This window comes from Mobula hypostoma, chromosome 1 (genome assembly GCF_963921235.1).
Source record: "Mobula hypostoma chromosome 1, sMobHyp1.1, whole genome shotgun sequence".
Lineage (NCBI taxonomy): Eukaryota > Metazoa > Chordata > Chondrichthyes > Myliobatiformes > Myliobatidae > Mobula > Mobula hypostoma.
The window spans coordinates 36537556-36561375 of record NC_086097.1 but is presented as its reverse complement, the minus strand read 5'-3'; the positions used below and the strand labels follow the sequence as shown (position 1 = coordinate 36561375).

At 43.6% G+C, this 23820-nt stretch overlaps 1 protein-coding gene across 2 annotated transcripts in view; it reads left to right on the top strand.

Annotated features, from left to right (window-relative positions):
* prkcha (protein kinase C, eta, a) overlaps positions 1-23820 on the top strand; it is a 255443-nt gene that overhangs the window by 216143 nt on the left and 15480 nt on the right. For both annotated transcript variants that reach the window (XM_063046465.1, XM_063046475.1), the window contains exons 11-12: positions 8623-8761; positions 17094-17282. In XM_063046465.1, coding sequence (XP_062902535.1) covers positions 8623-8761; positions 17094-17282 — 328 coding nt within the window. The remainder of the gene's footprint in view (positions 1-8622; positions 8762-17093; positions 17283-23820) is intronic.

Here is a 23820-nt window from a genome sequence, read left to right as displayed (position 1 = left end):
TGTTTTAAGTATCTCTGCTAGGGCTCTGTAATTTCTGCAGTAACCTCCCACAGGGTCCAAGGAAATATCTTGTCTGACCCCGGGGATTTACCCACCTTAATTTGCCTCAGAACAGCAAAACATCTCCTCCTCTATAATCTGTATAGAGTCCATGACTTCGTTGCTGCTTTACCTAGACTTCCGTAGACTCTGTATGCCTTCTGAGTAAATACAGATACAAAGCATCCATTTCAGATCTCCCCCATCTCTTTGAGCTCCATGCATAGATCACAACTCTAATTTTGCAGAGGACCAATTTTGTCCTGTGTTATCCCTTTGTTCTTAATATATCTGTGGAAGCCCTTTGGATTCTTCTTCACCTTGTCTGCTAGAGCAACCTCATTGCCTTCTTTTAGCCCTCCTGATTTCCTTCTTAATTGTTCTCTTGCATTTCTTGTACTCCTCAAATACCTCAATTGTTCCTCCCTGTCTATACATGATACGCACCACCTTCTCTTTCTTAACAAGGGCCTCAATATCTCTCGAAAACCACTGCTCCCTAAGCAACATACATAAAATGCTGGAGGAACTCAGCAGGTCAGGCAGCATCCATATAAATGAGCATGTTTTAGGTTGAGACCCTTCAGGACTGGAAAGGGAGGGGAACAAGGATGCCAGAATAAAATGTTGGGGGAGGGGAGCGAGGATAGCTAGAAGGTGAAGATAGGTGAAGCCAGTTGAGTGGGAAAGCTATAAGCTTGGAGAGAAAGGAATCTGATAGGAGAGGAGAGTGGACCATTGGAAAATCAGAAGGAGGAGGAGCACCAGGGGAGGTGATGAACAGGTGAGAAGAGGTAAGAGGCTGGAGTGGGGATTAGAAAAAGAGGAGGGGGGAAACATTTTTATTACTGGAAGGAGAAATTGATATTTATGCCATCAGGTTGGAGGTGACCCAGGTGGAATATAAGGCTTTGCTCCTCTATCCTGAGGGTAGCCTCATCATGGTACAAGAGGAGGCCATGGACTGACATGTCAGAACAGGAATGGGAATTGGAATTAAAATGTTTGGCCACCAGGAAGTTCTGCTTTTGGCGGATGAGGCCCATAACCTGTTGTTATCCTAGCCTTTTATTCTGACAGGAATGTACAACTATGTACTCTCAAAATTTCAGTTTTGAAGGCCTCCCACTTACCAAGTAGACCTTTGCCTGAAAACAACCTGTCTGAATCTACACTTGCCATATCCTTTCTGATACCATCAAAATTCGCTTTTCTCTAATTTGAAATCTCAACCCAAAGTCCAGAACTATTCTTTTCTATAATTACCTTGAAACCATTTAGCATTATGATCACTAGATACAAAGTGCTCCCCTTTACAAATTTCTGTCACCTGCCCTGTCTCATTCCCTAATAATATATCTAGTATTGCACCTTGTCTAGTTGGGTCTTCTACGTACTGATTAAGGAAACTTTCCTGAACACATTTGAAAAACTCTTTCCCATGCAGCTCTTTTACAGTATGGGATCCCAGTCAACATAACCATATAACAATTTCAGCATGGAAACAGGCCATCTTGGCCCTTGTAGTCCATGCCAAACTCTTACTCTCACCTAGTCCCACCGACCTGCACTCAGCCCATAACCCTCCATTCCTTTCCTGTCCATGTATCTATCCAATTTAACTTTAAATGACAACATTAAACCTACCTCAACCACTTCTGCTGGAAGCTCATTCCACACAGCTACCACTCTCTGAGTAAAGAAGTTCCCCCTCATGTTACTCCTAAACTTTTTGCCCTTTAACTCTCAACTCATGTCCTTTTGTTTGAATCTCCCCAACTCTCAATGGAAAAAGCCTATCCATGTCAACTCTATCAATCACTCTCATAATTTTAAATACCTCTATCAAGTCCCCCCTCAACCTTCTACGCTCCAAAGAATAAAGACCTAACTTGTTCAACCTTTCTCTGTAACTTAGGAGATGAAACCCAGGCAACATTTTAGTAAATCTCCTCTGTACTCTCTCAATTTTATTGACATCTTTCCTATAAGTCGGTGACCAGAACTGTACACAATACTCCAAATTTGTCCTTACCAATGCCTTATACAATTTCAACATTACATCCCAACTCCTATACTCAATGCTCTGATTTATAAAGGCCAGCATACCAAAAGCTTTCTTCACCACCCTATAACATGTGGGAAGTTAAAAGCACTTACTATAACAACCTTACATTTCTTGCAACAGTCTGCGATCTCTCTTCAAATTTGCTCCTCTAAATTTCCTGAACTGTTAGGTAGTCTGTAATATAGCCCTGATAACGTGGTCTTACCTTTCTTATTTCTCAGTTCCACCTATAAAGCCTCAGTAGAAGAGTTCTTCAGACTGTTCTGACTGAGTATTGCCATGACATTTTTCCTGACTAGTAATGCCACCCCTCCCCCTATAATTTCTCCTGCTGTATCACATGTAAAACAATGGAATCCTGGAACACTGAGCTGCCTCTCCTGCCTCCCCTGAAATCAAGTCTCATTAATGGCTACCATGTCATAATTCCCTGAGCTCACCTACCTTTCCTGCAATACTCCTTGCATTGAAGTATGCGTAGCTCAGACATTAGTCCCACCGTGCTCAAACCCTTTGATTCCTGACCTTGTATGTAGGCTTAACGTCTTTCTCTACAACTACTCCACTGTCTGTCCTGGCGTTCTGCTTCCCATCCTCATGCAACTCCAGTTCAATCCCCTCCCCACCTCCCCGCACCCCTGTGCAGCACTAACAAATCTACCCACCAAGGTATTATTCCCCATCCAGTTCAGGTGCAAACTGTCCCTTCTGTGCAGGTCCTATGTCCCCTGGAAGAGAGCCCACGATCCAAAAATCTGAAGCCGCCCACCCCTTCCTGCACCATCTCCTTAGCCACATGTATGGTCTGTATGGTCTTCCAATTTCTGGCTTCGCTAGCACGTGGCACAGGTAGCATTCCTGAGATCACAGGTCCTGTCCTTTAAGTTAGCACCTAACTACCTGAGCTCACTCTGCAGGACCTCGTCATCCCTCCTACCCATGTTATTCGACCACGACATCTGTCTGCTCACCCTCCGACTTAGGAAGGTTGAGGACTCAATCCCAAGATTTCCCCGAACCTGGCACCCTGGAGACAACATGCTATTTGGGAATCTCACTCACGTTCACTGAGCCTCCTTTCTGTTCCCCTAACCAATAAGTCTCCTATCATTACAGCCTGCCCCTTCTCCTCCTTTCCCTTCTGTGCCAAAGAACCAGACTCAATACCGAAAACGTAAGTGCTATGGAGCTCCTCTGCTAGGTCCCCCGACCTCCTCTCCCAGCAGTATCCAGAGAAGTGCTGCAGAGCTCCTCTGCTAGGTCCCCCGACCTCCTCTCCCAGCAGTATCCAGAGTGATGCTTGGGGGGTGTAGTGGAGTGCAGCACAGTGCAAACAGACCAAAAATAGTGAAATAGGGTGACTACTCCTACGTCTGCCCTTTCCCATAGCCACAGATCCCCAACAAGAATACATTACATTCTATTCTAAACAGATCTCACCTGCGGGACCTTTACCTGCGTAAAGACTGTTGGAAGATTGTTGAGATTTTCACTTTGATATGCTCCTATTTGGAGACTGGTGTGCACAAGACTAAAGTAATCTTACTTAGCACTCTCTGAAGGTATCAGCACTTAAAATCTTCATATTCTTCTTGGGCAGTCACTCATGACAGAGGGTAACATGCTTCCTATCAGCTTTTTGTGGGGTCTGTTGAGGAAAATGTAGTCCCTGCAAGCCTGGTCACATATAGGACAGGGGGTATTGAATGGGCTCAGCAGGTGTGTACATACACCAGTGTCCTGTATGTTCCCAACAGCTGGACGTTGTGGCTTTCAGTTCCACCATGAATGCTCCTCCCCCACTTTGAGTCGTGGTCCAGTGATTCCAGGAGTCAGTAGGAATACTGCATCTATTCATAAGGGTTTTAAAGATAAAAGATCCTTTTTTTTTAAGGATTTAAAGATTAGCTTCATTTGTCATATGTCTATTGCGAAGTGTCACCACACTTTCGGTGCCAATACACCATGCCCATAGACGCACTAACCCTAACCATACGTCTTTGGAATTTGGGGTGGGAACTAGAGTACCCGGAGGAAACCCCTTGCAGTCACAGGGAGAACGTACAAACTCCTTAGAGATAGCACTGGGAATTGAAACCTGATCTTACAGCTGTCACTGTAATAACATTATGCTAAGCACGATGTTGCCATTCCACCTCACGTTCTTAAAACATCCTTGAATCGTTTCCTTTGTCCAACTTGTATCGTCTTCCTGTGACAGAGCTCAGAGAATACTGTTTTGGGAGTCTGGTGCTAAGCCTGTGAACAGTGTAAACAATGTAGCCAAGACAGTGTTATTTAGAACTGGACATATTAGCCTGGGGAGGGACATTGGAATTGGAGGATTCTCCAAGTAGTAGTTCTCCATGTCTTGGTTGCCTACAAGAGGGAATGAGAAGTGTTCCACTTTACCTGAGGTCTCGTTGTGGAACTTTATTGTTGGAGGACAGGTAGGTAAGAGACCTTGAGTTTGTTGAGCATAAGACATGTCATCTTGTAAATTAAATGCATATGCCCATTTGGTTATCAGTGTTACACCCACTAATCAGGAAATGAAAACCTGACTCAATATCCTTGCCCATCTCAGTGAACAAGATGACTTTGGAGCTCAGCTTCCCAAATGCATGCGAGCACAAGCGTTGTCTGTGTACTGCAACTGAACCACTAAGGCTTGGGGCACCTTGTGTTTGGCATGGATTTAAAGTTATAATGTTTCCCATCAGCTCTGTAGATTAGTTCCACTCCTGTGAGAAGCTTCATTGAGGGGAGGTAGAGTGAGAAAGATCATAGTTGTCGGACAGTGACGCAGGGTGTCTGCACTGAGATTGGATCTATTGTGCCCCTTTGTGGTTAGCAGCAGGCCTAAAGCAGAAGTAAAATGGAGACAGATTTCCGAGTGGCAGCCAGATAGGTGGTGTTCTATAATCCCTCCTTGTTGATGGAGTTCAAACAAGTGGTTGGTTCTATTCCATTTTGCTCATGGTGTTGTGCTCTTCAACCACTGGGAGGAGTCGATGGAGGAGAACTCCAACATGGCTTTCCCTATTGCAGATACCATGGTCAGACTTCCCTCCTTTTATAAAGATGATCACATCACCAATATCCTTTGGCCCATGCTCCTCTTCATAGATGTGGATGGATGAGGTTGTGGATTTTACTGAAATTCCTCACCATTGAGCTTTGGTTTCCCTCTGTAGGCAGCAGATGCCTTTTAGAAGATTGCTGGAGTTGTTATTCTTCATACACCACCCTGAAAATGAATTATTGGATGGTTGAAAATCAAAAGAGCAGGCTAGAAATTTTAGGTTAAAAAACAGAAAATGTTCTCAGCAAGTTAGGCAGTCTCTGTGAAGATTGATCAGTTCTTCTGGAGGGTCTTGGATCTGAAGCATTAGCTATATTTCTATTTCAACAAATACTGCCTGATCCGCTGAGTGTTTCCAGCATTTATTGGATGGCACTTGCCTTTGGAGGGTTTAATATTTAATTAATACACCCATGTGGTTATCGGTGTTGAACTCACTAGTCAGGAGATGAAACATTATCCCTTTATTTCACTCTTTGAACTTGTGAATACTGAAATTATTATAGAACACTTAACAGTGCAATACAGAGAAAATGCTGGAGGAACTCAACAGGTCAGGTAGCATCTAGGAGAAAAATGAAAAGCCGAGGTTACAGGCTGAGACCCTTCACTGGGACTGGAAAGGAAGGAGGAAGAAGCCAGAGTAAGAAGGTGGGGGGGGGAGGGGAATCGGGGAAGGAGGAGGTTGGAGTACAAACTGACAAATGATAGGTAGCAACATACATCAAAGTTGCTGGTGAACGCAGCAGGCCAAGCAGCATCTATAGGAAGAGGTGCAGTCGACGTTTCAGGCCGAGACCCTTCGTCAGGACGAACTGAAGGAAGAGTGAGTAAGGGATTTGAAAGTTGGAGGGGGAGGGGGAGATCCAAAATGATAGGAGAAGACAGGAGGGGGAGGGATAGAGCCGAGAGCTGGACAGGTGATAGGCAAAAGGGGATACGAGAGGATCATGGGACAGGAGGTCCGGGGAGAAAGACAAAGGGGGGGGTGACCCAGAGGATGGGCAAGAGGTATATTCAGAGGGACGAGGGAGAAAAAGGAGAGTGAGAGAAAGAATGTGTGCATAAAAATGAGTAACAGATGGGGTACGAGGGGGAGGTGGGGCCTTAGCGGAAGTTAGAGAAGTCGATGTTCATGCCATCAGGTTGGAGGCTACCCAGACGGAATATAAGGTGTTGTTCCTCCAACCTGAGTGTGGCTTCATCTCCACAGTAGAGGAGGCCGTGGACAGACATGTCAGAATGGGAATGGGATGTGGAATTAAAATGTGTGGCCACTGGGAGATCCTGCTTTCTCTGGCGGACAGAGCGTAGATGTTCAGCAAAGCGGTCTCCCAGTCTGTGTCGGGTCTCACCAATATATAAAAGGCCACATCGGGAGCACCGGACGCAGTATATCACCCCAGTCGACTCACAGGTGAAGTGATGCCTCACCTGGAAGGACTGTTTGGGGCCCTGAATGGTGGTAAGGGAGGAAGTGTAAGGGCATGTGTAGCACTTGTTCGCTTACACGGATAAGTGCCAGGATGGAGATCAGTGGGGAGGGATGGGGGGACGAATGGACAAGGGAGTTGTGTAGGGAGCGATCCCTGCGGAATGCAGGGGGGGGAGGGAAAGATGTACTTAGTGGTGGGATCCCGTTGGAGGTGGCGGAAGTTACGGAGAATAATATGTTGGACCCGGAGGCTGGTGGGGTGGTAGGTGAGGACCAGGGGAACCCTATTCCTAGTGGGGTGGTGGGAGGATGGAGTGAGAGCAGATGTACATGAAATGGGGGAGATACGTTTAAGAGCAGAGTTGATAGTGGAGGAAGGGAAGCCCCTTTCTTTAAAAAAGGAAGACATCTCCCTCATCCTAGAATGAAAAGCCTCATCCTGAGAGCAGATGCGGCGGAGACGGAGGAATTGCGAGAAGGGGATGGCGTTTTTGCAAGAGACAGGGTGAGAAGAGGAATAGTCCAGATAGCTGTGAGAGTCAGTAGGCTTATAGTAGACATCAGTGGATAAGCTGTCTCCAGAGACAGAGACAGAAAGATCTAGAAAGGGGAGGGAGGTGTCGGAAATGGACCAGGTAAACTTGAGGGCAGGGTGAAAGTTGGAGGCAAAGTTAATAAAGTCAACGAGTTCTGCATGCGTGCAGGAAGCAGTGCCAATGCAGTCGTCGATGTAGCGAAGGAAAAGTGGGGGACAGATACCAGAATAGGCACGGAACATAGATTGTTCCACAAACCCAACAAAAAGGCAGGCATAGCTGGGACCCATACGGGTGCCCATAGCTACACCTTTAGTTTGGAGGAAATGGGAGGAGCCAAAGGAGAAATTATTAAGACTAAGGACTAATTCTGCTAGACGGAGCAGAGAGGTGGTAGAGGGGAACTGATTAGGTCTGGAATCCCAAAAGAAGCGTAGAGCTTTGAGACCTTCCTGATGGGGGATGGAAGTATATAAGGACTGGACATCCATAGTGAAAATAAAGCGGTGGGGGCCAGGGAACTTAAAATCATCGAAAAGTTTAAGAGCGTGAGAAGTGTCACGAACATAGGTCGGAAGGGATTGAACAAGGGGTGATAAAACAGTGTCGAGGTATGCAGAAATGAGTTCGGTGGGGCAGGAGCAGGCTGAGACAATAGGTTGGCCAGGACAGGCAGGTTTGTGGATCTTGGGTAGGAGGTAGAAACGGGAAGTGCGGGGTGTGGGAACTATAAGGTTGGTAGCAGTGGATGGGAGATCCCCTAAGTGAATAAAGTCGGTGATGGTGTGGGAGACAATGGCCTGGTGCTCCTTAGTGGGGTCACGATCGAGGGGTAAATGATAGGTAGATTGGGTGAGGGAAGGTGGATGAAGTATGAAGCTAGGAGGTGATAGGTGGAAGAGGTAACAAGCTGAAGAAGAAGGAATCTGATAGTAGAACACAGTGGACCATGGGAGAATGGGAAGGAGGAGGGGAACCAGAGGGAGGTGATTGACAGATATAAGAGAAGAGATAAGAGGGGCAGAATAGGGGATGGAAAATGAGAGAAGAGAGATGGGGATAAATTACTGGGAGTTAGAAAAATCGATGTTCGTGCCATGAGGTTGAAGGCTGACCTGACCGAATATGAGGTGTTGCTCCTCCAACCTGAGAGTGGCCTCATTGTGACTGTAGGAGAAACCATGGACCGACTCGTTGAAATGGGAACGGGATGTCGAATAATTGAATTGAAATCCCAGCTTTTGTTGCAGGTGGAGCTAAGGTACTCGATGAAGTGGTCTGAGTAGTGCCAACTACTTACTGAGCCTTTCGATGCTTTTCATTGCCACAATGGTTCAGCTTTACCCATTTTCACTTGCCATCCAGTGTGCAATAAAATTGATGGTTCAGGGAATCAGTTTAACTGTGATGATTGATTTAACAATTACAAAAACAAAACGTCTAACGTTTTCTGTTCCAGAGATTTGAAACTGGATAATGTCCTGTTAGATTCTGAGGGACACTGCAAGTTGGCTGATTTTGGAATGTGCAAGGAAGGCATCTACAGCAATTACACAACGGGGACCTTCTGCGGCACACCTGATTACATTGCTCCAGAGGTGGGTAAAGGCAGACTCCATCCTAGTGGATAGTTTTTTCAATGGGATATGAATGAGCTGTCCACTACGGCTGGATTCATAAGCTCATGTGCCTCCACCACATAGAGGTGAATCCTACTGCCTAACATTTGTTCCTCATATTGAGCAGCATTCCACCTGCAGTTTTATGGTAATCCCAGCATTGTGATCTATTTTGGAAGAAAGCATCATGCAATGTTCTTAGCATAGTTTAGTCTGTTTAACTGAGAATTTCCAATTATTAATAAATCATTGATATCCTTTTCCAATCATAAGGGCTTCACCAACTCTACCACTGTCTGAGCTGAAGCCTAGCCTGTGTTGATCTAGACTATTCAGCTTCACACTGGTTTCCAGAACTACTGAGTAATGAGTTTCACAAACACATTCTTGGTAACTATGGAAAATATGAACACCAGTAAATCAATCATGGCCCAGAAATAAATGGATCTTTAAAAGTATCTTTGCTGCCTTGAGCAATTTGTTCCAGCTGTGGTCGATTTTCATGGTGTATACCATGATAATGGCCGATAGTCTGCAGAACTCTTGGCATTTACTCACAGCACTGCCAGGAAGTTCAGATCTCCACCTAATCTTGCTGGCTGAGGTCTGCTCGTTGTTTTCCAATTGTACATAGCCTATACTCCTACAATGTACAGCAACAACAAAGAAAATAATAAACACAAAATATTCCGCAGATGCTGGGGTCAAAGCAACACTCACAACACGCTGGAGGAACTCAGCAGGTCGGGCAGCATCCGTGGAAAAGATCGGTCGACGTTTCGGGCCGGAACTCTTTGTCAGGACTGTAGGGGGAAGGGGCAGAGGCCCTATAAAGAAGGTGGGGGGAGGGTGGGAAGGAGAAGGCCTTCTCCTTCCCACCCCCCCCACCTTCTTTATAGGGCCTTTGCCCCTTCCCTCTACAGTCCTGACCCAGCCTTCTCCTTCCCACCCTCCCCCCACCTTCTATATAGGGCCTCTGCCCCTTCCCTCTACAGTCCTGACGAAGGGTTCCGGCCCAAAACGTCGACCGATCTTTTCCACGGATGCTGCCCGACCTGCTGCGTTCCTCCAGCGTGTTGTGAGTGAAAGAAAATAATAAGCTGATATAATTTTGTTTACTTGTTTGTGTTTGCCTTAATGTTTGAGATCATTTAAAACATGTTTCTGTGCTTTCGGTGATCTCTTGTACAAAATACATATTTAAAGTTCTAACTTCATTTTGATATTTCTCAGATGTTTCTGAATATCAGGGCCTTTCAGATGCATTGACTGGGGCGAGCTTTAATGGGGAAGCTTCGGAATTGGTTAGGGGTTTCTCAGAAGTTTATTGGTATTGTTCATTCTGATCAGCCCCCATCCTTTGATCACATCACCTGAGGTGCTGCTTCTGCTGAAGGGTAATCATTAAGATTAGCCCCACAGATCCAGAACATGGGATCTCTGTGGCAGTGGGATTGGGAGCAACACATGCAGCTGGCTGGCCCCGCTGAAGAAATTCCAGGCCAGTACTTCCACACAACTGCAAGAAATAATTATGCATTTTTGAAGATATCGCTATCTTGCAACATTGATCCTAAACTATCTGCTCCAACTAGTAGAAATAGGGCAGCTGATTCACTTATCTGATTTATTGCAAGTGCAGATGTAGGAAGATTCTGTAAGCTCTACACATTGATAGAGTCATAAAATGCTTCATATCAATTAAAGCATGATAAAAGCATTCAGTATTGTGGTAATATTTGAAATAAGATGAGAATTATCAGTTCTCGGTAATGGTATTCTTTGTACACCACCTTATTTGATTTTATCATCAGATTATGATCAACTCATGCATATTTATTTACTTCGTCCAAAATTGATGCACCTTTACCCTTGCATGAGAAGAACTGTACCATTAGAGCTAATATTCTACTTTATATGTTTTGTAAAGAACCATTTTCTAGTCATTTACCTCTCTGGATCTATGTAGGTTACAATGACTGAAAGCATGTTTTCAGATTAGATCTTATTAAGTTTTGAGAAGAGAATTTCGTTCTTGAATGTTGGATTGAATATGCATCCAGGTTTCCAAGAAGAAGGGATATCATTTGTTGCTTGTTCCTCTGCAGGATTTTGACGAGAACCATAACTAAATTTGGCTTCTCAGGGCAAATGTTCCTCCAGAAACCCTCAGTGGCCAAGATACAGTCTCAGTCCCCAGCCACTGAATCCATCCTTTCCCCATGATACCTGTCTGGAATTGGAAACCAAAATCAATGCCAATCAAGCAATATCTGTGGTATGAGAATCAGTTGATATTTTGGATTCGGGACCTTCCTGAACCTGCAATAATGTTTCTGTTTCCTCAGGTGCTGCCTGACCTGCTAAGTCTACACAGCATTTTCAAGTTCTATTTAAAATTGAAGCAAGCTGTTCACAAGCTTTGATCCCAGATGTTTGCCTCCAACACCTGTCTGCACCATCAGCACGGCAGCCCAGTTCCTCCTTTGTAGCACCACATAGCTCTCCTACCATCTTAGCTCGCCTCACCCACTGTTGGAATATACAACCAAAGCTTTAGACCTGAACAGTTGGCACAGCCCCAACTAAACTCCCACCTTCTGTGAACAAGCTCAAGCAAAACTTGGTCGATGTTATCCCAGTTTACATTATTCTCTGCACTGACATGTTCGCTGACTGACTGCGGTTGGCTCCCCCTTGAGCAATGCCTCAACTTTAGACCTTCCACTCTTGATTTCACATGGCACCTTAGCTGCTTCTTACCCAATTCCCTGTCTCGATTAATATTTTGACATTCTCCGTAATATCAGCAGGAGCATCCCTGCCAATTTGGGACCTTTAGTGGGTTTTCAAGTGTTGATCACTCCGTCACTTGTAATGACACCTCTAGTTGTTGAAGACCCGAACTCTGGTTCTACCCCTAAACCCTTCTCCTTCTCTTTTTTTCTCATTCCATATCTAAGATGCTTCTTGAAACCAACTTCTTTGAAGAACTTTTTTGCTTTTTTACCTAAGCAAATTGACGTACTGAAGTTTCTTTTCAGTGCTCCTTTGGGACATTTTGTTGCATTGACTTATGAAGCTACATCCATCTTATCTCCTCTCCCAATCTCATCTGTGTTCTGGTCTGCAGAGCAGTGTAGCCAAGCTGACAAAACTACCAACTGAAACTATTGGGTTGGTAAACCAGCTACACATTCAGACAACTGAACAGGCTTGTGTCAGATCTTTGCATCCAATAAGTCCCATTCCAAGATCTTCGCCTGTCGTCCTGTAGTCCTGCAGATCTTCTCTTGCACTGATATTGGTATCAGTATTGATTTATTATTGCCACATGTACCAATATACAGCTTGTCTTGCAAACAGATCAAAGTTCATGGTAAATTTGACGAAGGAATTGGTTGTTGACTTCAGAAGGAGTAGCGGACCGCACGGCCCAATTTATATTGGTGGTGCGCAAGTGGAACACGTCAAAAGCTTTAAGTTCCTCGGGGTCAATATCACAAATGACCTGACTTGGTCAAACCAAACAGAGTCCACTGCCAAAAAGGCCCACCAGCGCTTTTACTTCCTGAGAAAACTAAAGAGATTTGGCCTGTTCCCTAAAACCCTCACTAATTTTTATAAATGCACTGTAGAAAGCATTCTTCTAGGGTGTATCACAGCCTGGTAAGGAAGTTGTCCTTTCCAAAACCGAAAGAAGCTGCAGAAGATCGTGAACACGGTGCAGCACATCACACAAACCAATCTTCTGTCCGTGGACTCACTTTACACCGCACGCTGTCAGAGCAGTGCTGCCAGGATAATCAATGACACGACAAACCCAGCCAACACACTTGTTTGGCGACAATAAAGTATAAAGTAAATTTATTATCTAAGCACCCAAATATCATGTACACTTTGATATTTGTTATCAAAGTCACCATATACAACCCTGAGATTCACTTTCAATAGACAATAGATAATAGGTGCAGGAGTAGGCCATTCGGCCCTTCGAGCCAGCACCGCCATTCACTGTGATCATGGCTGATCATCCACAATCAGTATCCAGTTCCTGCCTTATCCCCATAACCTTTGATTCCACTATCTTTAAGAGCTCTAACCATCTCTTTCTGGAAAGCATCCAGAGACTTGGCCTCCACAGCCTTCTGGGGCAGAGCATTCCATATATCCACCACTCTCTGGGTGAAAAAGTTTTTCCTCAACTCCGTTCTAAATGGCCTATCCCTTATTCTTAAACTGTGGCCTCTGGTTCTGGACTCACCCATCAGCAGGAACATGCTTCCTGCCTGCAGCGTGTCCAATCCTTTGATAATCTTATATGTTTCAATAAGATCCCCTCTCAGCCTTCTAAATTCCAGAGTATACAAGCCCAGTCGCTCCAATATTTCAACATATGACAGTCCCGCCATCCCGGGAATTAACCTTGTGAACCTACGCTGCACTCCCTCGATAGTAAGAATGTCCTTCCTCAAATTTGGAGACCAAAACTGTACACAGTCCTCCAGGTGTGGTCTCACCAGGGCCCTGTACAGCTGCAGAAGGACCTCTTTGCTCTTATACTCAATTCCCCTTGTTATGAAGGCCAGCATGCCATTAGCTTTCTTCACTGCCTGCTGTACTTGCATGCTTGCTTTCAGTGACTGATGTACAAGAACACCTAGATCTCGTTGTGCTTCCCCTTTTCCTAACTTGACTCCATTTAGATAATAATCTGCATTCCCGTTCTTACCACCAGAGTGGATAACCTCGCATTTATCCACATTAAACTGCATCTGCCATGCATCTGCCCACTCACCCAGCCTGTCCAAGTCACCCTGCATTCTCATAACATCCTCCTCATATTTCACACTGCCACCCAGCTTAGTGTCATGGGCAAATTTGCTAATGTTACTTTTAATTCCCTCATCTAAATCATTAATGTATATTGTAAACAGCTGTAGTCCCAGCCCTGAACCCTGCGGTACCCCACTGGTCACCGCCTGCCATTCCGAAAGGGACCCGTTAATCGCTACTCTTTGTTTTCTGTCAGCCAGCCAATTTTCAATCCATGTCAGTACTCTGCCCCCAATTCCATGTGCCCTAATTTTGCCCACTAATCTCCTATGTGGGACTTTATCAAAGGCTTTCTGTAAGTCCAGGTACACTACATCCACTGGCTCTCCCTTGTCCATTTTCATAGTTACATCCTCAAAAAATTCCAGAAGATTAGTCGAGCACGATTTCCCCTTCGTAAATCCATGCTGACTCGGACCGATCTTGTTTCTGCTATCCAGATGTGTCGTAATTTCATCTTTTATAATTGACTCCAGCATCTTTCCCACCACCGTCGTCAGGCTAACCGGTCTATAATACCCTGTTTTCTCTCTTCCTCCCTTCTTGAAGAGAGGGGCAACATTAGCCACCCTCCAATCCACAGGAACTGATCCTGAATCTATAGAACATTGGAAAATGATTACCAATGCGTCCACGATTTCTAAAGCCACCTCCTTAAGTACCCTGAGATGCAGACCATCAGGTCCTGGGGACTTATCAGCCTTCAGACCCAACAGCCTATCCAACACCATTTCCTGCCTAATGTAAATTTCCTTCAATTCATCCATTACCCTAGGTCCTTTGGCCACTATTACATCTGGGAGATTGTTTGTGTCTTCCCTAGTGAAGACAGATCCAAAGTACCTGTTCAACTCGTCTGCCATTTCCTTGTTCCCCATAATAAATTCACCCGCTTCTGTCTTCAAGGGCCCAATTTTGGTCTTAGCTATTTTTTTCCTTTTCACATACCTAAAGAAGCTTTTACTATCCTCCTTTATATTCTTGGCTAGTTTACCTTCATACCTCATTTTTTCTCCACGTATTGCCTTTTTAGTTACCTTCTGTTACTCTTTAAAAGTTTCCCAATCCTCTGGCTTCCCACTCGTCTTTGCTATGTTATACTTCTACTCTTTTATTTTTATACTGTCCATTACTTCCCTTGTCAGCCACGGCCTCCCCTTACTCCCCTTAGGATGTTTCTTCCACTTTGGAACGAACTGATCCCTGCACCTTCCGCATTATTCCCAGAAACACTTGCCATTGCTGTTCCACTGTCATCCCTGCTAGGGTATTGTTCCATTGAACTTTGGGCAGCTCCTCCCTCCACCATAGTTGCCTTTGTTCAACTGTAATACTGACACTTCTGAGTTTCCCTTCTCCCTCTCAAATTGTAGATTAAAACATCATATCATGATCACTACCCCCTAATGGCTCCTTTACCTTGAGGTCCCTGATCAAATCCGGTTCATTGCACAACACTAAATCTAGAATTGTGTTTTCCTTCAGGCATACTCAGTAAATCCAATAACCATAATAGAATCAATGAAAGACTGCACCAACAGGACAAACAACAAATGTGAAAAAGACAACAAACTGTGTAAATACAAAAACAAAGAATAAATAATAATAATAATAAATAAGCATTAAATCTCAAAATGCTCAATGGTGGGGAGGGTTTTACCTATGATGGACTAGGCCGTATCCAATGCTCTTCGTAGAATTTTCTGCTCAAGGGCAATGGTGTTTCCATAGCAGGCTGTCATATAACCTGCCAGTATACTCTCCACCATACATCTATGGAAGTTTGTCAAAGTTTTAGGTTTCATGCCAAATCTTTGCAAACACCAAATGAAGTAGAGGTGCAGTCGTGTTTTCTTCATAATTGCATTTATGTGCTGGGCCCGGGAAGAGCCATCTGTAATGATAACAGTGAGGAATTTAAAGTTGCTGACCAACTCCACCTCTGATCCCCGTGATGAGGATTGGCTCATGGACCTCTGGTTTCCTCTTCCTGAAGTCAACAATTAGCTCCTTGGTCTTGCTGACATTGAGTAAGGAATTGTTATGGCACCACTCAGCCAGGTCTTCAGTCTCCCTCCTACATGCTGATTCATAACCACCTTTGATTTGGCCTCCGACATTGGTGTGATAAGAAAACTTGAATATAATATTGGAGCTAAGCTTAGCCTCACAGTCATAAGTGTAAAGTGAGTCGAGCAGGGGACTAAGCACACAACCTTATGGTGCCCCTGTGCTGATGGAGATTGTAAAGGAGAGTTTGTTACTGATCTGAACTGGCTGAGGTCTGCAATGAGGAAATCGAGGATCCGATTGCACAAGGAAATGTCGAGGCCAAGGTCCTGAAGCCTGTTGATTAGTTTTGAGGGATGATAGTTTTGAATGCCAAGCTGTAGTCGATAAAGAACATCTTTCTATGCATCTTTGCTGTCCCGAAGTTCCAGGGTTGAGTGAAGGGACACTACACAGTGCAGTAAACTGGAGCAAGGTTAAAAAAAATGCAGAATAAAGAGTAAAAACTGCGAAGGAAGAGCAGAGCAAGTAGATAATGAGGTGCAAGATCAGAATATGGTAGATTGTGAGATCAAGGCTGCATCAAAGAGGCTCATTCAAGGGTCCGATTACAGCACGATAGAAGCTGTTCTTGAGCCTAGTTGTACCTGATTTCAGGCTTTAATACCTTCTGCCCAATGGGAAAGTGGAGAAGAGCGAATTTCCAGGGTGGGTAGGGTCTCTAATTATGCTGGCTACCTTACTGAGGCAGAGTGAAGTATAGCCAGAGGGCATAGAGGCTGGTTTGCGTGATTTCCAGAGCTGTGCCCACAACCCTCTGCGGTTTCTTGCAGTCACATGCACAGCAGTTGTCATACCAAGCTGTTATGCATTCAGATATAATACCTTTTATAGCACATTGATAAAACTGGTAAGTATTTATCCATCAGTATGGCTAGGTCTGTTAATGAGAAGAAACTTTCCATCTGAATGGTCTTTTGATTTATGTATTTATAAAGATCTTTTCCTTTGTTGCAGTTAGCATGTTTACAGTGTCAACCTGTATGGCTCTTTGGGCAGAGTTACAAACAGGTTTCACTCAAATAATACGTTCCAAAATTGTTCAAAGGGACAAGTAGTAATTCTCCTTCAGCGGGGTTCTGTGATTCCAGTTCCAAGAATCCATCAAACCAAGGGGTAGAGTTGCTTTATGTCTCATTTGTGATTGAGCTTACAGCCTGTAACCCTGAGGGTCAGACTACAGTTTGTGGTCTCAAATTGTTGTGTCGGATGACCCACAGGCAGTGTGAGCCATGTGGAATAGTGTAGAGCTCATAACTCAAGTGTTGGTTTCTAGAATCCTTATTAATAGTTCCTGGTTTGAAGACTTACAACTCCTTGTCACACGACTGCAATGCTTCAACTATTTTTTAAGTTTCCAGTTACTTTGCAAGGCTGGATTGACAGGAATTGTGTCTCTGGGCAGATTTTGCAGGAGTTGCAGTATGGTTCTTCGGTGGACTGGTGGGCACTTGGTGTCCTGCTGTATGAGATGCTGTGTGGTCAGCCCCCATTTGAGGCTGAAAATGAAGATGATCTGTTCGAATCTATCCTGAACGATGAGGTCCTTTACCCAGTCTGGCTAAGTGAACGCGCAATGGCTATCCTGAAAGCGGTAAGTAAAAATCTGTATCCAAGTTCTTGGCATTTGGCTTTGGTTCTTTTCTGCAGTGCCAAATCACTCTTTTAGGACCGATAGAGGAAAGTGTGGAAAAAATTAGTACGAGAGCTTGAAATGACTTCAGAATTTTAAATGAAACAATTAGCCTGTCAGATGGCTCCATTAGTTAGTGCCCATATATTTTGACAATCAACCTTTATAATGAGGAATAGATAGCTTCCATCGTGGCCCTCCTCTGCTGAAGCCATTGATTTTACCTTAGGTTTAGATGACTGAGGGAGTTATTAGGTGCCAATAATCGTTATTCCAGCTCTCACCTGAGAGAGGAAGAGGGAGATGGTGGAGGCAGTGGAGCAAGATAAAGAGAGATGCAGACTACAGCTTTGCTCCACTTGTGATTCAAACGTACCAGTTACATTGTTATCAACTCGTTAGCCAGGGGTCAGTTAATAATATTGTCACTGTGGAACCTCGTCAGTCCAAAGATTTGAGCACAAAAATCTAAACTTAAAAAAAAGTTGTTTATGCAGGAAAAATGAAATTGATTTAGATCCAGCACGGTAACAGACCCAGCCAGCCCAATGAGCCTGCAGCACCCAGTGACACCCATGTGCCCAATTAACCTACAAACACCTACAGTACATCTTTCTAATGTGGGAGGAAACCAGAGAACTCAAGTAAGCCCACGTAGTCATGGAGAGAACATACAGACAGTGGCAGGACTGAACCCAGGTCACTGGTGGTGTAATAGCGTTACCCTACCATGCTACCCTTAAAAAAACGTAGAAGTGGAATGAAAAACAGAGGGAACATTTCAGTTTGAAGTTTGAGTGAGTGCAGACCTGGCAATTATTGCCATCTGTGTGGAATTTGGCTATTACATTTTCAACACCACAATAGTGTTTACTCTTCAATAGTGCTTCAGCGCCTATAATGTGTTTTGGAGCATCCTGGGGTCACGATCGATACAATGGAAATATCAGTCTTTATTTAATTATCCATCCTGAAATGCATATCCATGCTTTTTAATTTTATAGGCTAACTGCCACACTGAACATTATCCATTAAGTCAACAGGAAATTCATTTTTTTTCTAATTTGTCTATTGGTAGATCTTTTGATAGCAATTACACTGTTGCCCTTTTTATTATTCACTACAGGATGTGTGTGTAGCTGGAAATCCTTAAGTTTAATTAATTGCACCAAGCAGCTCTATAGCTCTAAGATTTATTTAAACAATGACATTAACGTTCCCAAGCTGACATGACAGGATTGTACTTGTCTCTTGATTAGCTTGATTAGTTGGTAGCTATCTGATTTTATATGTAAAGGACATGTTTAGTGGTCCAAAGAGAGACCATGATCTTAATAATCCATCAAAAACCACTGTTCATCCCAGCACTTTGACACGCCACAGGGTTTGCTTATCATGCCTTGGAACAGGGGACTGTAATGTTCTGCTAAATCATACTGAGTTAAGTGTTCCAGTATTGAAACACACCACAGCCCTTTAACATAAGACATCCTAACCAGCATGGCCTGTAGAGCGAGGTTCCAAAAGAAAAGAGGAAGTGGGAATTTCTTGAGGCAGCAGCTGCTGTCCAGAGAGGAGCAGTGTAAAAATCTGAACATTTGCAAGAAACGCGTTGAGACAATGAGAACAATTTGAGGAAATAAAAGCTCCAGCAAGACCACACCTACGTCATCTTCATCAGCTGCAAGTGAGTAAAAATAAAACGAAGCTTAAGGCGTTATTGACATCCGCTGTAGAATATGAGGCAAATGACAGTCTGCTTTAACATCATATTATTACATGGTATGTAATTCCTTTTATTTATTTGTAAGATCAAAGTGGTTTGAGTGAGGCATTTTACCAGTCTTTTACCAGCACTGCTATTCAATAGGATGTGTGATCTAATTTCATAAACTCTTTGTTTTACCATATTCTTTACTAACTGGTTAACAAAAAACAGCAGTCTCAGTTTAAAATTTATCCAGCATCAGTTGACGTTGGATTTCTGTAGGTGGATCTGAGCACGATACTTCAGGAAGTATTTACCAGAATGTAAACCAGATTACACGGGCTAGGGTTTTGCCCAGATGTAGAAGGCTAGAGGGTGATTAGATTGAAGTTTTCATGATTTTTAAGGGCTGCTGGTAGGGCAGAAAAATAAGTGTTTTCCATTGAGGGGGGTGTCCACTTAGTCTAAAACTGTGAGACAGGTCTTGTAGGAGTGAAATTAGAAAAGTCATTCACATGCTTTGAGAGGTACAAGTATGGATCTCACTTCAGCAAACCATGAGTTGTTAATTTTGAAACTGAGATATATTTTTTGTTCAGCAGTTCTTAAGGAACAGGATAGAAAACTGAGTGTATGGAGTGAGATCGCTGATTGGCAAAAACCTTATTAAATGGCAGATCTGCCCAAAAGTCTACTCCTGCCCTTGCCTATTAAAAAATGAATAAAAGCATTCTGAGGCACAGTATAATAATAATATGGGATTGCAACAAGTTGTCTTTGTTTTGTAAGTTTCTGGTGCACCTCAATGAGATTTCAGTTGTGTTTTATTTTTACATAACTGCTGATGGAAATTGGTTGAAATTCTAATGTCAGTAGCCTTAAGAGAAAAGTACAGACTGTTAACTTCATTATCAGGACAAGACCTTCTGCTTCGAGTTTCCATCTTTACCACAGGGGTCAATGGGACCCTCGAACCAGTGATTGTGTCAAACTGATTCCCATGATTCCTTGTGATAAATACTTGTGCTTTACAAATCAAGCTGATTGTACTCAGTTTTACATTTGCTGTTTCACATCATGGAGATTCCAGCCCTAATTTATCATCACTGTTGGTTCAGTTGGGTTCAGCAAATTATATGTTACAACTATAACATACTAAGTCAAGAGAAAAAAGGTCAAAGCAACTTCTTCACTGAAACTCTGTTGTACAAGTTTAGACAATTAGATGAGAAAGTGCTAGTGCAGTGGTCGGATCCTGCATGTCTGTGACATCACCACACATATCCTCACATTCAATAAGAAGACGGTGCTGTCTTTACAAAAACATAGCAAACTTCAGTCTTCCTTCATGATTCATCTGGTGGCTCTTTACATGTCTGTGAGTAACCATGTTACAACATATTCCCTTCAGAATTTCTTGCTATCAACAAACAACAGTGCAAAACTTGCCTTTGCATGTCAGGACTGTAAACATGTTCTTGCCATTGGGCAAATGTTACAAGGTGAAAATTCCTCAGCAAGTGGCTGGTGTCTCCCACTTTCACATTAATGCTACACCCATTACTATATGATATTTCCACCCCGGAAAAGACTCTGACTATCTACCCTATTTTTGCCTTTTATATATTTCTATCAGGTAGTCCCTCAACCTTTGATATTCCAGAGAAAACATGTTTGTCCATTGTCTTCCTACAATTAATACCCACTAATCCAGGCAACATCCTTGTGAAACTCTTGTAGCCCCCTGGCCAGCCTTAGGGTTGCTCGGCTCGCTGTTGTCTAGGGAAACAGCCCTCGGCCCTGGTAAACTGGGTAATTAGTTTGTGTGGATGCTGTGTGATGTACTCCACCCCGCCTAAATAACAGAAAATACACCGGATATGATTAAATGATTTACAGTTTATAGATATTACTGGAACTATATAATTAATAGAGAATAAAATATAAAAGGAAAATAAAAGGCGCCACACTTATCAAAGTTCAATCTCTTCATGCACAAACAGTTGGAGCTCAGGACCCTCCTTCTTCACCCTGCGACCCCTTGGACCACCTTGACCGGCCGCCTGGGACCAACAACGATGGTTGACCAGACGCTCCACACAAGTCTGTCTCCGTCTCCCCTCCTCACCGAACGCCCCGCTCGGGGTCCAACCCCGTTAGCGGACTCACAGCACCTGGTCCATTCTCTGTCTCTCTCTTCCGCCTTCTGCCTCAAAACCCCGCGCATACAAATCTTCCAGATACACCAAAGTCATAACAACTATCCCAATTGGTTCATAACATCCTCTTATCACCCCCTAACCCACAACAAGCTGCTAATGCAAAACTTTCTCAGCGTTTAACATAACAAAGAAGCATTCCCAAGTATAACATAACAAAGAAGCCATTTTAATTAGCCTACACAGTAACATAAAAGACGAAACCCCCTTACACTCTTCTAAACTGATTCCAAACCTTCAGATCCTCCCTGATTTGTGGCAACCTGAATTGCATACAGTACTCCAAAAGTGGTCTAACCAAAGGCTGGCACATAGCTTCCCAAATGTTATATCTAGAACCCCAAACAATGAAGGCAAGGCAAGTATGCTTTATGCCTTCTTTACCGTCCGATTTGTTTGTGTTGCCGCTATGGATTTAGCTTCAAGGTGATTATGGAAAAGGATAGGTCTGGCCCTCAGGTTCAGATCCTAAATTGGAGAAAAGCCAATTTAAATGGTATCAGAATGGATCTGGCAGGTGTGGATTGGAACAGGCTGTTTTCTGCCAAAGGTATACTTAGTTAGTGGGAAGCCTTCAAAAGTGAAATTTTGAGAGTACAAAGCTTGTATGTGCCTGTCAGAATAAAAGTAAAGATTTCAGGAGATATTACAGGAGTTAAGACAGAAGACATGGTGCATAGCAGGTATATGCAGGTAGGAACAAATAAGGTACTTATTGAGCATAAGAAATACAAGAGAACAAGAAAGAAATCAGGAAGGCTGAAAAGGCATGAGGTTGCTCCAGCAGACAAGGTGAAGGAGAATCCTAAGGATTTCTATAGCTATGTTAAGAGCAAAAGGATTGCAGGGGACAAAATTGGTCCTCTGGATGATCAGAATGGTAATCTATGTATGGAGCCTAAAGATATGGGGGAGATCTTAAATATATATATTTTTTTGCATCAGGAGATGGACGTAAAGTCTTTAGAAGTGAAACAAAGCAGCAGCAAGGTCATGGGCCTCATATTTGCAGAGGTGGAGGTGTTTGCTGTCTTGAGGCAAAATAGGGTGGATAACTCCCCAGAGCCTGACAAAGTGTTCCCTCAGGCCCTGTGAGAGGCAAGTGCAGAAATTTCAGGGGCTCTAGCAGAGACATTTAAATCATCCTTAGTGACAGGTGAGGTACCGGAAGATTAGAAGATAGCTAATGTTGTTCCATTGCTTAAGAGAGGCTCTAAAAATAAGCCAGGAAGTTATAAGCCAGTGAGCCTGGCATCAGCAGTGGGCAAGATATTGGAAGGTATTCTAAGGACCAGATATTTAAGTATTTGGATAGACAGAGAATGATTAGGGATAGTCCACGTGGCTTTGTGCATGGTAAATAATGTCTAACCCATCTTATAGAGTTTTTCAGGGAGGTATCAGGAAAGTTGTTGAAGGCAAGGAAATGGAAGTTGTTGACAGGGACTTGATAGGTCCCACATGAGAAGTTGGTCAAGAAGATTCAGTCGCTTGGCATTCAGGATGAGGTAATAAATTGGATTAGACATTGGCTTTGTGAGAGAAGCCAGAGAGTGGTAGTAGTTGGTTGCCTCCCTGACTGAAGGCCTGTGACTAGGGGGGGTGCCACAGGAATCAGTGTTGGGTTGTTTGTTGTTTATCATCTATATCAACCATCATGGATGATAATGTGGTAAACTGGATCGCCAGATTTGCAGTTGGTACTGAGATTGGGGTTGTAGTGAACAGCAAGGAATACTATCATAGCCTGCAGTAGGATATGGACCGACTGGAAAAATTGGCTGAAAAATGGCAGATGGAATTTAATACAGACAAGTGCAAGATGTTTTACTTTGGTAGAACCAAGCAGGGCAGGTCTTACACTGTGAACACAGGCACAGAGGAATTCAGTAAAGCAAAGGGATACGGGAATACAGGTCCACAATTTATTGAAAGTTTGGCATAGATGAATAGGGCCGTAAAGAAAGCTTTAGGCGCATTGTCCTTCATAAATTGAAGTACTGAGTATGGGAGATGGGATGTTATGTTCGAATTGTATAAGACATTGGTGAGACCTAATTTGAAGTACTGTTTGCAGTTTTTTTTCACCTACCAACAGGAAAGGTGTAAATAGGTTTGAAAGGGTAGAAGATTGCACTGAGATTTGATACAGGTACACACAATTATGAGAGGTATCGTTAGGGTAAGTGAGAGCAGGCTTTTTCCACTGAGGTTTGGTGAGACTACAACCAGAGGTCATAGGTTAAGTGTGAAATGTGAAATGTTCAAGGGGAACATGAGGAGGAACTTTTTCACTCAGAAGGTCATGGGAGCATGGAACGAGCTGCCAGTGCAAGTGGTTGTTGCAGGGCCAATTTCAACGTTTAAGAGAAATTTGGATAGGTACATCAATGGGAGGGGTTTGGAGAGATATGGCCCAGGTGCAGGTTGATTGGACTAGGCAGATTAATGGTTTGGCGCAGTCTTAAGGACGTGTGTTGTTGTGTTCTCTGGCTCTATGACTTGAAAGAGATAAAATTAGTGATTGGAAAAAGGAGCCAAAAGCAGGAGCTGCAGGCAATGTTAGTGCAGG